At 37.1% G+C, this 15,695-nt stretch overlaps 1 protein-coding gene across 2 annotated transcripts in view; it reads right to left on the minus strand.

The window, feature by feature from the left end:
- Window positions 1-14,071, minus strand: part of LOC133440854 (palmitoyltransferase ZDHHC3-like) — a 32,002-nt gene extending 17,931 nt beyond the window's left edge. For both annotated transcript variants that reach the window (XM_061718182.1, XM_061718183.1), the window contains exons 1-6: window positions 14,023-14,071; window positions 8,643-9,058; window positions 8,409-8,533; window positions 4,434-4,530; window positions 3,590-3,671; window positions 656-786 (exon numbers count right to left, since the gene is read on the minus strand). In XM_061718182.1, coding sequence (XP_061574166.1) covers window positions 656-786; window positions 3,590-3,671; window positions 4,434-4,530; window positions 8,409-8,533; window positions 8,643-8,984 — 777 coding nt within the window. In that variant the 5' untranslated portion in view covers window positions 8,985-9,058; window positions 14,023-14,071. The remainder of the gene's footprint in view (window positions 1-655; window positions 787-3,589; window positions 3,672-4,433; window positions 4,531-8,408; window positions 8,534-8,642; window positions 9,059-14,022) is intronic.
- Between the last annotated feature and the right edge of the window lie 1,624 nt (window positions 14,072-15,695).

The following is a 15,695-nucleotide window of genomic DNA, read 5'->3' on the forward strand; positions in this document are numbered from 1 at the left end:
TCTTTATAAGAATGATCTGAATTATTTAACTTTAATTGCAGTTGTTGCACAGATGAACAGAAAGAATTTAATCATGAATTAGAATTGATTACAGTTATTTACAAATTAAAATGTAATAATTGGCTGCTGCACTAAAAAAATGCAGGCAGGAACGTTGCCTTGGCGACAGTGAACACATGAATGCAATTTCACCAGAAAAGCAAAAACAGAGAGATATATAAGAGTCCCATTTGAGGAGGGAAGATGGGGAGAAGGGCTGTTGGAAATGGATGTAAAAGTGCTGATATCAGACCAAACCTCCGTTTAGAAGCAGCGTTTACAGAAGTAAACAGTCACTAACAGAGGATGACAGCATAGCAATCTCTTAAAAACTGCAATCTTCTGCTTCCTGGGTGTGTGTCTGCCAGACTGAAGGTGGTTTGCTTTCTGGCAGTTACACACTTGACACACTGTTTTGAGCAGAAACTTGTGAGCTACTCTTTTCACGCTCCGCTCGTCTGGCTGCAGGAAGCCAGACGTCCGAGGTTGAAGGTTAAAACGGGTTTGAGTGAAATAAAAGTGTATGAGTAGCACAGAGGGAGGTTTGAGCAGAGAAAGGATCTACTCAAAGAGGAGTAGAGGAGCAATGCAAAAGGTCACTAAACGGGTCACTTACAGTCTCATCGGTACAGATGGAGTGGACTTGGGTGCCGAACATCACAGAGGTGAAGATGAGGAAGAGGAGGCCTTCAAAGCACAGGAGTATGAGGAGGATGACTGTTGCTGGAGGAGAGAAGGAACTGCACTCTGGGGGATGGAGGGACATCGAAGTAAAAGGCCACGAAGAAGTTTGAGAAAACTACAGACTACTGGGTTCTAGGAGCAGCACATGTAACAGTGAAGGAGCTCTAGGAGGCAGGGGAGGAAATGTGCACCGCTTCACCTCTGTTGCAGTTAGGCCTGTGTTGAAAAAAATAGATTTTCCCCATTCTAAATCGATTCTCATATTAATTCCAAAAATCGATTTGTATATCTAAAGATCGATTTTTTTTCTCATCATTACAACTTTTGGTATTTTTTTGTTTATACCCAAAAAAGGAATTTTTGTTGGACACGAGAATAACTGGTGCCATGTTTTTACCTTTAAATATGTTTAAAGGTATGAAAACATTAAAGTTTTCAGTTATAATTGCATAAATTGTCTATATTTCATTACTTTATATACGGTCTTGGGGTTACATTTGCATAAAATGCTAAAAGCCAAATTTAAAAAAATTTAAAACCGAAATAGACCAAAAATGGAAAAGAAATTAAACGGCATGTGGGAAAAATAAAAGTAATTTCATCCGTCTCTGTTTCCTCCCTGGATCTGTTTGATAATTCTGCTCCACAAAATGTTTCTGAAAGCAGTTCTATCAGCATTCTGGGAGCTGATTGGTCCTTACAGCATCATTAGCTGCAATACTTGCTGTTGAATCTCAATATAATACTAGTATTAATATGTTGCATAACTACAGTCATATAATTATGCAACAGCTGAAAAAACAGTTTTAATAACACTAACCCAAATCAATATCAGAATCAAATCGGATCTTGATAATCGATTCTGAATCTTAAGAATTGGAATCGAATCGATTCTTGACATTTGAATGGATCCCCAGCCCTAGTTGTAGTGAAGAACGAATGCAACTTAAGAAAAAGAAAACAGCTGTGCAACCACACACTGAGATCAGTCAGTATAACAATCCAAATGATACTGAGATGCTTTTACATGAAAATCAAAAGACGACAATAAACCAAATCAGCAGGACCCTGGAGAGTCTGGATGAGACCGGGGCAGACGTGGGGAAAACCTGTAAGCGCCACACAGAAGGGCCCGACCGTGAAGCCACCACCTGGCCACGCTGGGTAATCCAAATAAAAACTGTAATTCTCCGACCTGAAATGTATTAATTGTATTTTTATAGACCAATCTTCAAAAATCAATTACAGACAACATTTTAAAGGCCACATGCTGAAACAGAGCCGGCCCAAGGCATAAGAGAACTAAGCAGCTGTTTTTTTTTTATGTGTTCATTTTATTCGACCAGCAAAGGCAGCAGAAGTCTGTTTCATGATCCAACTCTGAGGTGCAGATGTTCATAAACCTGGTGCTGAGGAGAGAATTAAAAAGGGATCTAGACGATAAGGAACGACCAGATCTACCAGGAGCTCTGTCTCTTCATAGCTGCTCACGGCTCCAGCTGACTTTTCAGCAGCGCAGAGACAAACTAAAAGAAAAGCGTTGCTGCTTGAAGCTTCTCTCTCTCTCATTTTTTAACTTGATATCAAACACAAGCCACAGATCCAGCAGCACATCTATCATCTCCTCCAGGTTCTACATCTTTAGTGTTGTCTTATTCATTTAGATACACAATCAAATACGTCACAGCAGCTTCACTCCAACCTCCTACTTCTCATCTGGGTGTTGAAAAGAAACGAGGGCGTGTCGAGTCAGGCTGAGTAGGTACTAGTGGAAAAACACCAATAAAGTCTGCCCGACTGCCATGTCTCTTTTGTCCTCTGGAGTCTGAAATGACCCTGCTGGGATTCACTGACACTCATAACATATAACACTTGCAATACTTCAGGTGGGTACGTAACGTGAGATTTAAGAAGAATAACTTTGAAAACTGGAGTTGACTTTGGCCAAAGCTATTGTATAATAAATATGTTTTATCAAATGTACATTTATAAGCAATATTCTTTGTTCAGTATTTCATGTCAGTATCCTGAATTTGATCCCAGAGTCGTCCCCGTTCTGGGATGGTTTGATCCACTCCTGACTGAGACACTGGCACATAACTGCAGCTGTCAATCATTTCTGTGCCTCCCTTTGTTTTTCTCAACTAGGGCCAACAGACCTTGCTTATATAAAAGTAAACTATTTTTTAATAATATAATAAAAAAAAAAATATATATATAGATATATATATATATATATATATATATATATATAGATAAATAAAAAAAAAAATATATATATATATATATATATATATATATATATATATATATAAATATATATATAAAACAAATAATAATAAATTAAGAAAAAATACAAAAAATACATATATATTATATAAAATAAATAATACATAAAAAATAATATATATATATATATAAATAAATTAAATATATATGATATATTAAAAATGCATATATATATATATATATATATCAATCAATTCATATTTATTTCGAGCATGCCTATATGCCTTAGGCTTTTACCAACATGGTATTAACCATTAATATATATGCAGACAAAGTAGGAAGTAGGAAGAAAAAGGAAAAAAAATTAAATTAAAAGAATAAATAAAAGTAAGCTATATTTTTGAGTTGAAACAAGATTTAATTTGGAGTCAGAATGACCCGAAGGACAACACGAGAAATAAATGATGTTGGTGATGAAATGGTGACATTACAAGCTGCTTTCATAAGAGCAAGTAAATTCAAATTTAAATCTCAAAAACGATGGACCAAGACATCTCAAAGGTGGGTCATCACTTCAGATCTGCACTGTTGTTTTCTAGATTAGTCAAACTGAGCACTAAAAATAAGAAATACTCACTGGTCCAATCATCTTCAAAGCAGTAGAGGAAATGGAAGACCACCATGAGCAGAGCATGAAGGGAGACGAGTGCGATGTACATCTGGGTCGAGACAGAGAACAAATTGTGGAACAATTGGCGGCGCAGAACAACAACAACCCGACGTGGATTTAACCAAGCCTTGATACACTCCAGCAGAGGGAGAACATTGATCTCTCAGCTGTTTTAACGTGTTCACTCAGCCCGTATTCGTTTTTAAAGACTCTGGCCACGTTTCCACATAGCCGGGTATTTACAAAAACTGATATTTCCCCCTCTACGTTTGAAAAAGACCATCATTTACACAAACCTGCATAAATATCTGTTAAGGTGCTATGAGCAGCCAAACCTACAGGGGGCAGTGTAACGAGAAGATAAAGTCAAGCTAGCCAATCAGAATCCTGGAAAAGATCATCAACAAATGACACGAGTAACTTCCAGTTACTTCCAAGATGAACGAGTCTTTGGTTTGGAGTGACAGAGAAGTGGAGTTACTTTTAGTGCTACTTTAGAATATAAAACAAGTAAAATACAAGAAAATATTGACGGTGGCCAAACAAATTGTAAACACAGGGCGCACTCATGACGCTGGTGACGTTTCTGTCGCATAATGTGACGTTCTGAAGCCTAAATGTCCGTTTCTCTCTGTTTACAAGCAAACGTGAAGACGGAGGTTTTGCAAATCTCCACTTTGGCCAGAGTTTTCAGAACTGATTTTTTGGTGACTTTGTGCTTCGTTTTCGGGTAAACGAACGGCCAAAACGCATGAAAACACCACCGTTTTTTCTACGTGTAAACGGGGCCTCACTCTCTCAGTGCACGTACCGTGAAAAGCACAAAGTACTTTTGGTTGTTCTCCCCGACGCAGTTGTTGACCCACGGACAGTGGTGGTCCATCTTCCGTATGCACCTTTTGCAGACACTGCAAGGCAAGGCAAGTTTATTTGTACAGCACGATTCAACACAAGGTAATTCAAAGTGCTTTACATCAACATTAAAAGCGGCAAGACACAATTAAACAGTAAATAACAAATACAATGAGCACTTTGTGTTTCATTATTTGTATGAAAAGTGCTATATAAATAAAGTTTGATTTGATTTGATTTGAATCAGTTTAATTTAGAGCGGTTTAGAGCTAAATTTGTGTTCAACGTTGTTTACTCTATGCATATTACTGTTGTTTGTTCATTTTGTGGCGCCGTTTCGCCAGTTATTCACGGTTTAAACACTGTGATCGCCATTTCCCTTATTGCACGTGGTGTGATGAGGGCGCCGCCATCTTTATTGAGCCACGTTGTTTCGAGACACGGATAATCGGAATATTTGCATCACGTGCTTTGTCTTTGATTTCTTTTCCTTTATGTAGTTAACGTTTGATTTTTGATTATTACTTCTCTTTATGGTTAGTGATTTTTATGTTTTTAATGTAGTGCCATCAGGATTTATCCAAGGTGTCGCTTTTCCACCTGCTTGACACCTAAATGTAAATAAATTCTGATTGATTTTAATGAGAGAAGTTGTTTGATGTTGTTTTGCACATATTTTGTCACAATGGCTGATTTGACAAAGCCAGTGCCGAACTCGTACGAGCCTTCAACATTATTCTGCAGAAATAATAGCCTTTACTGTTATTCTGGTAGAATATTCCCTATTTTGAGACTGATTCTGCTGTCAAAGTTATCATTTTCCTGGTTAGAGCCCAGGTGGTTCCCCGTTTGATTAAGTCATTTTGAATAATTCAATTTGATAAATAATCTACTTTATTAATTATTAATAATTGTTGAAGGACAATTATTAATAACTCTTGATAACCGAAACAGCGCCCCCTATCTGCTGTGTGGCAAAACAATGTATTGTTCCTTTTTATGAAGTTAATGTTTTTTTATGTGTAGTTTAGGCATCAGAATTTATCCGAAGTGTCGTCTTGCCAACTTGACACTTATGTAAATAAATTCAGATTAATTTGAATGAGAGAAGTTGTTTGTGTTTATTTTACACATATTTTGTTACAAATGCTGGTTTGCCAGGGCCTGTGTTCGTATTCCTTCCTTCAACTATTATTCTGTAAAATAATTCATCCTGAGACTGATTTTGCTGTAGTTATCATTTTCCTGATTACATCAGGATGTGCCCCGTTTTGATTAATTCATTTTGATAATTCAATTTGATAAATAATCTACTTTATTATCATATTATTATCATTAATATCATTAATAATTGTCGAAGGACAATTATTAATAACTCTTGATAACTGAAACAGCGCCTGCTGTGTGGCACAACATCAGGAACAAAGGACATTAAGTTGTTGTTTTTGTTGACTTTTTCATTTTATTTTATTTCTGACTACATGGCACTTCCATTCATCTGGACGAGGTCGGTCTCCTTGCAGTGTCCTCGCTTGTGTCCTGCTTGTGTCCTGCAGTTATCTGTGTTAATAAATCCTAATGTTCTAAACACTGTGGATGTGGATGATTCAGAAACGCAGTCTCACACAGATCTTGCTTATTTTCCCCTCCAAAATGTTTTTAAATCTTTATTTTAAAACTATTATAACTACAAAAATGTTGAATGTACCTTTTTCCTAAAAGGTTCAGCATTTAGCTGCATCCTAACATTGCGTATTTTTGTGGACTATCAGGCCATAGTACCGCCTTATAGGGTGTAATATCAACGAATGGGTTTGTTTTCATACACAAGGCGGGTTATAAGGACCACGATAAAACATATAAAGTGAAACAAAAAGTCTGGTAAGTTGAACTTTATTCAACTTGAACGATATTCAGTTGTAACTAAAACAGAACAATACTCTCACATTTTAAATCATTCGTCTTCCATGAATCCAGAAATAAAAAGTGGTTGAGGTTAGTGTCGTACTACGTCCTGTTTTCTGATTGGTTCATCGTTGCCAGGGATAGCAGACACCTGAAGTTAGTGTGAGAGTCTGTAGACCTGACGTTGGCTTGACGTTTAATTACAGTAAAGTAACACTGACTAGAATTGGATGATGGTTGGTTGGCAGTGCTACATAATTCATTATCTACCGTTGTCTGACCAAGGACAGACTTTAATGTGTCAGCTGAACCATGAATTACGTGGAGCGGCTTCGTCACTACCAAAGTCGCACAGATTCTCGAGTTCAGTGTACCACGTAAAACTGGTTCAAGGTCAGTAAGCACATTCATACATAAGGTGATGATTATATGGGCGCATTGCCGACTTTTGAGAAAATTAAGCATGTTAAATAATAGTGTGAAAAATACAGTAACTGTTATATTTTTGTGTAAGTTCATCCCTGGGTCCAGTTATCTAATTGGCACCAGCACACTTGGTTAAATGACATTGACTACGTTTACATGCAGTCAAAATTCGGGTTATAGCTAATATTCCGGTTACTGAAACATTCAGAATATTCCGTTTACATGGTGATTAATCATTCGGGATATCTCAATCAAACCAGCGACGCGCAGAGAACGTGATGACGCAATTAGCGTCATTTCCACTTCTTCTTCCTGTATCCAAATTCAAAACAAATGCTCCTTTGGGCAACTTTTCTCTCACCTTCTTGTAAATCTCGCTATCCCAGTACTTTCTACCGTCTACAAATGCCAAAATGTTCATATCCTTCATTACATTTATAAAGTGATTAGTCTCTTCCTCACTCCAAAAGTGTGGCGTGATCTTGCGTTTCCCCATGTTTAAAAGAACTTCCTGGACTCAAAAGACCAGGATTCCTTGTGAACAGAACATGTGCAGAAAACAAATTCCTGTTCCGTTTGATGGGGATATTCTGTTTGGCGTTTACATGACCCAATATTCAGGTTTTAAAAGGAATAACCCAGGGGTCATATTCGGGTTTTTAAAAACCGGAATATGAGCAAATTCGGGTCATTCAAAGGGGTTATTGGTGTTTACATGGCCGTGCAAATTTGGGTTATTGCCAATATTCGGGTTTTAAAAGGGTTATTGATGCATGGAAACACAGTCATAGTCTCAACCTTTCATTTAAATATTCCAACTTATTTAAAGTCAGGAGCTCAGATTAACCCACAATGAGTGCGTTTACATGGGTAATTCCAATTTGATTCAGAATTAAAATTAAATCCGATTTAAAATAAGTAAAAATTACCAGGTAAACACCTAATTCGAATGAAAATGGCCATTCCGAATTAAACTTAATTCCGAAGTAAGTGGCTGGTTTATTCCGATTTGAAATCCGAATAGAATAATTCCAGATCATGTAAACACTCATTCCACTTTAAATTAATTCCAGTCTTTCTTTCTGCTCGTTCCCTCGCCCGTCTGTCTCCATGACGCTTATATTCCGCGCTGGGCTGGTTTTCCAAACAAAGTTTCAAGATGGCAGCACGCAGTAAACGCTGGTGAAGAGCAGAGACCATTTATTTAATAAATAGCTTGGAGGACCTGGAAATAATTAAAAGAACAGATGGAAACAGGAAACATAACAATTGTGAGCTTTTCAAAGTTGTAGCGGCTAATAATACAAAAGGATGCTAATAATGATCTAATAATGTGGTCCTCCATGTTGTTGCTAATCGAGTAAGTTTGTTTTTCTTCCGGTAGACGTAACTTCCGGTCCGCCCCCCTATCCAATCAGAACCTTCCCAACCCCCAGACCTGAAGAGGAATTGGAGAAAGACCATCAAACGTGTAAACCTCAATTCGGAATTACTATTTCCATGTAATCTCGAAGGAAAATAGTTTAATTCTGAATTATTTAATCCGGAATAATTCATTCCGAATTAAAAACCATCATGTAACCGTGGCCAGTGTGTCCCCTACCTGCAGTGGTGCGCTCGGTCAGGCTTGATGCTGCAGCACTTTGGACATTTGTAGACCACCTGTCCTGGTTTCAGTTGAAGGCTTTCTATGTATTCTTTAGTGGCATTCCCCTTTGGCACGGCACCCTAACAGAAAAAAAACAAACAAGGAAAATTAGCATAAAGTTGCTGGGCATTGATCAAAAATAAGAAAATAGTTTTTGACACACAAAAAAAAGAAAAAAGTCTCACTAACAGGGTCAGTACACATGGCCCGGAGGTGTGAGGCGAGGGCGAGAAAGGCCAGCGTGTTGAACAACGTCCCGTTCACGATGCTGTACGTCAGATTCTTGGAGGGGAGCAACATTACGAACAGCACCACGAACTCGGCGTACAACACCAGCATCCACGTGATGACGGCGCACACGATGCCGCAGGTGTCCCTGATGAACCACATTGCCGAGGCGGAGGAGGAAGTGATGACATCTTTGGAGATGGGGATGCGTTGCTCAGCCTGCAGGAAGGTGGACACCGTCCCGGTCCCACTCTGTCCACGTCCGTGCTCCACGTCCCTGCATCTGTGCACCGGGCTCTTCATCCTTCATCTAAGCTGGGCGCCTGCTGCAAGTGCCACCAGACCCCCCACGGTCTTCAGGACTCAGTCATCACATGCTGCAGGGACAGGAATGGACCGCGTTAGCCACAAATCACAGAGAACTGCTGAGATGTTGTCAAAATCTCCCCTTTAAGAGGGAACCATGATCAGGATCATAAGGGGGGGACCCTCCTGCTGAAGACCAGTAATAAATAAACAAAAACAAACAAACAAGCGTAGCTCTATAGCAGCATGTCTAGGATGAAGCTCTCACTGCATCCAAAATGCCATATTAAACAGTATATACTCAAAAGTATACTTAAGTTCGGCACACTTTTGGGTAAATATGAGTAGTATGCATTAATTGCGACGTACTACTCAGAGCCACACAGCACTTCCTGCCGTTGGGAGGGGGAGTTGTTACCATGGTAACAACTCCTGTCACAGCAGCAGTAGCAGCACTGCTCTGCTATTTCCCATTTATCTTGGCCCAAACAAGATGACATTATATACTAATATTATATATGAATATTATAATCTTAATATGATATTAATATTATATTAATAATATTATTATACTTAATATTATACTTATGACATAAGTCATGCGCAGCACTTAGCAACCAAACACCGCTGCATTGCATTGTGGGAAGTTTCTGCTTAGCTAGTGTCTTGTCCATCAATCCGTAGTAATACATTTCTCCGGAATGAGTATGGATAGTACATACTATCGAGTACATACTAATGTTTCGGAGGCACTAAAAAATCTCAAATACTGTTTTTGCTACTCATTAGGGTGGAAGGATGGAATTTCAGACGCAGCTTCTGTTTCAGACCAGCTGCTCTAGTCTGGTCCTGCAGCTGCAGCTACGACTACTAACCCTAACACACTAGAGTTTACACTAACTAGAGGTTTACTAAACACTAACTAGAGGTTTACTAAACACTAACTAGAGGTTTACTAAACACTAACTAGAGGTTTACTAAACACTAACTTGAGGTTTACTAAACACTAACTATAGGCTTTACTAAACAGAAAGGTTTTCAGTTTGGTTTTAAAGGTGGAGGTGGTGTCAGCCTCCTTAACCCAGATTGGAAGTTGTTTCCATAGTAACGGTTCCTGATAGCAGAACGCCCGCCCTCCAAATCTACATTTGGATTCTAGGAACTACGAGTAAACCTGCACTCTGAGAACAGAGAGCTCTGTTAGGAACATAAGGCACTATCAGGTCTTGCAAATAATGCGGAGCTAAGCCGCTTTGGACTTTATACGCAAGTAATACAATTTTAAGTTGGATTCTGAATTTTACGGGTAGCCAATGGAGCGACTCTAACATTGGAGAGACGTGGTCTCTCCTGCTGATTCCTGTCAGCACTCGCTGCTGCTGCATTTTGGATCAGCTGGAGGATATTCAGAGAATTACTTGGACATCCTGCTAATAACACATTACAGTAATCTAGTCTAAAAGATACAAACGCATGAACTAGTTTTTCCGCATCAATCTGTGAGAGGATTTTCCTAATCTTTGTGATATTACGGAGATGGAAAAATGCTGTCTAACAAACTTGATTAATATGTTCACTCCAAGCTTTTGCACAGTTATATTGTGCAAAGCTTGGCGTTATTTATATATAGGTATGTTTCCTGTATAGAAATTATATTGGATTTCAGATGCTTAAATTAGTGCAATTCATGCATGTCGCATATGCACTATAAGCATGTATCACAGGGAAAGTCTTGAAAAATGTGTTTCTGGACTAAAGTAGAAGAAAAATATCAAACATATTTAGAAAAATAATCAAAATTAAAAAAAATTATTTACGAAATGAAATTCAATTAAACAGATCAATTAAAATATTTTTTAATTACCAAATGTAACTTGAAAATTAAAGTAAACAAATTACGATGACAAATTAGAATTATATAATTCAAAAATGAAATTATAATGAGGCTACAACAAAACCTCTTAGAAGCTTATAATAGTGAGAAAGCCAAACTCTTTTCATTGTCAGGAGACATCATAATAAAGCACTTCCTGAGACGTGTGTGGTGGACGTGTTGGTGTGTGGTGAAAGAAATGAGTACAAACTGCACCTAAATAAACACTCACACCAAAACAAAAAACTTAACCCAACAGTTAAAACAGCTTTGCATCAAAGCCTTTAGGGGTTAAAATTAAATTGAAGAAAGCATAACCTATAACAGCACACAGTTGTGTCTCTATTATACAAAATAACAGCAAAATAAATCTTTTGAATCAGAATAAATCATCTTGAATTCCTAACATCACCAGAACAGCATAAGCAACTCTGAACCTCCTACAGGAAACGCTCAACCTACCTGTTCTGCAACTAATCCTGTTGTTGGTGTCTGCACCGAAACTTACTCAACACAAACCAGGATACAAATGTGTTAACATATTACACAGAACTGGAAAACATCCTAATACTCTTATATTCACTGACAGAAAATTGTTATCCTGTCCTTCATGGTGTGTGACCACACCTTCAGTCTGTGGTGATCAGTTCTTACAACCCACTTTAAAATAGCATCAGCAATATATCCTGTTAATGATTTGTTACACAGAAGGTTTTAAATTGGAAGTTGATATTGCATATTGCATATTTTGTTCTTCTGAGGCCGAAACCATTGAACATCTTTTTTTCAATTGCTCTTTTACAAAGTCCTTTTGGTCTGACATTCATATTTGGTTATCTTTAAAAATTGACGAAATTCCTGTTTTTACTTACAATGATGTTATTTATTATACGGATAACTTGGATCCTAAATATTCAAACATCATCAACCTGGTGATTATTTTGGGTAAATATCATATTCACACTTGTAAGTGGAGTGGAAATACTCCCTCCTTTACTATATTTTTTACATTTTTTTTACCAACTACTTTAAATCTATGAAAAAGATTGATAATACGAATAGGGTTTGCCAAGAAACTGTACTCATCCATAACTCAGTCCTTGCTCTTTTGATTTTACCTAACCCTTAACCTCGGGATGCCAACTCCAAATGACTACATTATATTTAAGACAGGGTTAAAATAAACTATACTAGTGAGGACCAGTGGGATAGTATGTGTCAGAATGTCTTTATTTCACTGTCACGCCGCTCCGTCTAAGTAAGATGTTTCCTAACTCATCCCCTAGATGTCATCGCTGCAAAACATGTATAAGGTCAACTATACACATCTTTTGGGAATGCAGAAAATTAAAGCACTTTTGGAAGGCTGTACATGACTTAACTGTCAAGGTTGTAGAGACCCCACTAGACAGTACACCAATACGTTATCGTTTTGGTACAGAACTGGACAAGACACTGGATCCCACACACACGAAGAGGATTGCTATAATATCCTACATAGTGAAGAAATGCATTCTACTCAACTGGAATCAGCACAGACCCCCTACATTTAACCTGTTTAAACAAACTTTGAATGACACTTTGCGTTTGGAACAACGCACGTACACTCTAAAAAATAAGGGGGATGTTTTTCTGAGAATATGGCAACCACTTATGGACCTCTGACATTCATCCAGCATGGCTGGCCATGCCTGGATTCTGTGTACAAAAGAGACATATATGCACTGTGACCATGGCTCATTTGATTTGATTATTTATGTATCGGCACAGATTACTTTCTAACACTGTATTTGACCTGGTCTTTGTACGTTTTGACCGTATAGAAACGTAATTCTCGTCAGTTGTGTGAAATAAGACCTGGAAACAGGCATTGTGGCATAGAATTGTCAAATTGGTTTAATTCACCGTACAAATTGTTACAGATTACTTTTGTAATACTGTATTAGACCCGGTCTTTGTACGTTTTGACCGTATAGAAACGTAATTCTTGCCATTGTAAGAATGAGATGTACCTGCTGTACTCTACTGTCCTTACTTTTTAACAACTTGTGCTTTTCATTATTTTACCTCTTTTCTTAACATTTTATTTCATTTTATTTGTTATTTACTGTTTAGTTGTGTCTTGCTGCTTTTAATGTTGATGTAAAGCACTTTGAATTACCTTGTGTTGAATTCTGCTATACAAATACAGGACTGTCTCAGAAAATTAGAATATTGTGATTTTCTGTAATGCAATTACAAAAACAAAAATGTCATACTTTCTGGATTCATTACAAATCAACTGAAATATTGCAAGCCTTTGATTATTTTAATATTGCTGATCATGGCTTACAGCTTAAGAAAACTCAAATATCCTATCTCAAAAAATGTTAATATTCTGGGAATCTTAATCTTAAACTGTAAGCCATAATCAGCAATATTAAAATAATAAAAGCCTTGCAATATTTCAGTTGATTTGTAATGAATCCAGAATGTATGACATTTTTTTTTTTTTTTTTAATTGCATTACAGAAAATAAAGGACTTTATCACAATATTCTAATTTTCTGAGACAGTCATGTAAACTTACCTTGCCTATTTGGTTTACAAGTTGTTCTTTTTACTTTAAGTAACCACTTCTTCTTTTATTCTTCTTTTGATTTTGCTGTGTTGTTTTTGTCCTGCATGTCTTTAAAATGGTAAAAACAAATAAAAATATAATTGAAAAAAATGAATAAACTATACTTCCATTTGGGATCCATGAGGTTTTTCATCAAAGGTGGGTGGAAACAGGATAAAAACAGTCAAGTTAGGTTGTAACGTCACCGCGTCAATCACGTTTGATTGTTTGATTGTTTATTAGCTATTATTATGAATCAGGAAACCGGACTGACACAACACTGACCTACTAAAGGCTGATTTATGGTTCCGCGTTACACCGACGCAGAGCCTACGGCGTAGGGTAAGCGACGACGCGTCCCCTACGCCGTCGATTAAACGCGGAACCATAAATCAGCCTTGACGCCAGCTCGAGCTAGCTGCTCAGCTAGCATGTGGGAGCATCTGCCCTGAACTGCCGGCCATATTTCTGTCACTTCTGTCCCTCATTCGCCAGGAAAAGCCCCCCTCACTTGGGCCATTGTTATGCTGTATCTCCTGTAGATGTGGTTGTTATTGATCTCACCTGCGAGGTTAGCATCCTCTCCTCTCCCTGCTGCTGTTCTGGCCCCGCCCACAACAACACGTCATCACGTAGGCCGATGGCCCCGCCCACATGCAACCACGTCAGGACGTAGCGCCGAGGGGCGTGGCCTGCGCTCTTCCTCCTTTCATTCTTTCAATGATGACTTTCTTATTAATAATCAGGGCTGGGTAGAGGAGCCAACGATTGTCCTCAAGTAAAAGTACTGTTACTTCAGAATAATATGACTCAAGTAGAAGTAAAAAGTAGTCATCCAAATAATTACTTGAGTAAAAGTAAAAAAGTACTTGGTGAAAAAAACTACTAAAGTACTGAGTAACTGTTGAGCAAAGTCTGAATTATTTTTTAACACAACCATTCAAACAGACAAAAGTACAAAATAATCATCTTCAGGCAAATTAAATCAATAAAATAATAAAATGAATTAGAATTAATAAAAAAAATATCTTAAATTAAAATAATCTTACTTTCTTACTTTAATAAATAATAAAATAAATAAAATAATAACAGAATGAAATAAAAAAAAATTAGGCAGAAGTAGCACAAAATTTCAATCCTTTGTAATTTTCTTTTTTAACCAGGCTCCGCAGGCAGAACTAGAACAAGCCCATGAACTCATAGAAACTCTGTGTGTGTATTTGAGTCTGTGTAAATGTGACAAAAAAAAGTACAAAATTTCCCAAAACTTACTCAAGTAAATGTAACGGAGTAAATGTAACCCGTTACTACCCACCTCTGTTAATAATACTATAATTCTGGGTAAATTCCATATCCACAAGTCCAAGTATATGAAAGTGAAACCTTGATTTTGTGTATTCCGTAACGAATTCCTCCACTTTCCTAAAGCCCTTAAACTCATGACAAAAAGAAATGCAATACAACTTTTGAACATAATTGTTAAACATAATTTATTGGATAAGCCCTAGCCCCTTTAATTATTTTCCTTTTCATTTTATTTATTTTCTTCTCCTTCTGTTTTTCTCTCAAATGCACCTGTTTCTTGAAGCTTTGAATCCTTGTTGTTTGTATATAAAGATATTTTCAATTTAAAAAAAAAGTATTTTTTCATTTTTTCAGTCTGTATGCCACAAAACCTTCAAGTTACAAACTGGACAATATATTTATAGGAAAAGAGGGAATCTCATTCCTGATTTGAGGCCTAGGCTCAAATGTTGTAGTTTTTTTTTTGTTTTTATTTATTTTTGTTTGGAATCACATGTCAGCAATACATACATTTTTACAGCATAGTTACTTGTTTCAACACAGTGCTTCAATTCGTTTTTTTTTTCCATTCACAAAACATGTTATAACAGAATACATGAACAAGGGGCGTTTTATATTAAAGTGATACAAGAAAATAGATACTTAAACAAATCTAGTTTAAAAGAGGTAAAAGAAAAGAAAATTAAACAAAAGCAGGGCGTTTCAGGGAAATATACATTTTCCATTGCTCCCAGATGTCTTTGAGTTTAGATTGCTGCAGCCTCATTGAGAAGGTAATTCTTTCCATCACAAATATATCATAAATTATATTATACCACTCATCTATAGATGGGGTGTCTGGCTTAAGCCATTTCTTTGTTATTGCTTTTCTTGCAGCTAAGCTCAGTATTCCAAATATGTGTTTAGTTTCAGAACTTACAGTGGTTGAACGT

Source organism: Cololabis saira, chromosome 3 (genome assembly GCF_033807715.1).
Source record: "Cololabis saira isolate AMF1-May2022 chromosome 3, fColSai1.1, whole genome shotgun sequence".
Classification (NCBI taxonomy): Eukaryota; Metazoa; Chordata; class Actinopteri; order Beloniformes; family Belonidae; genus Cololabis; species Cololabis saira.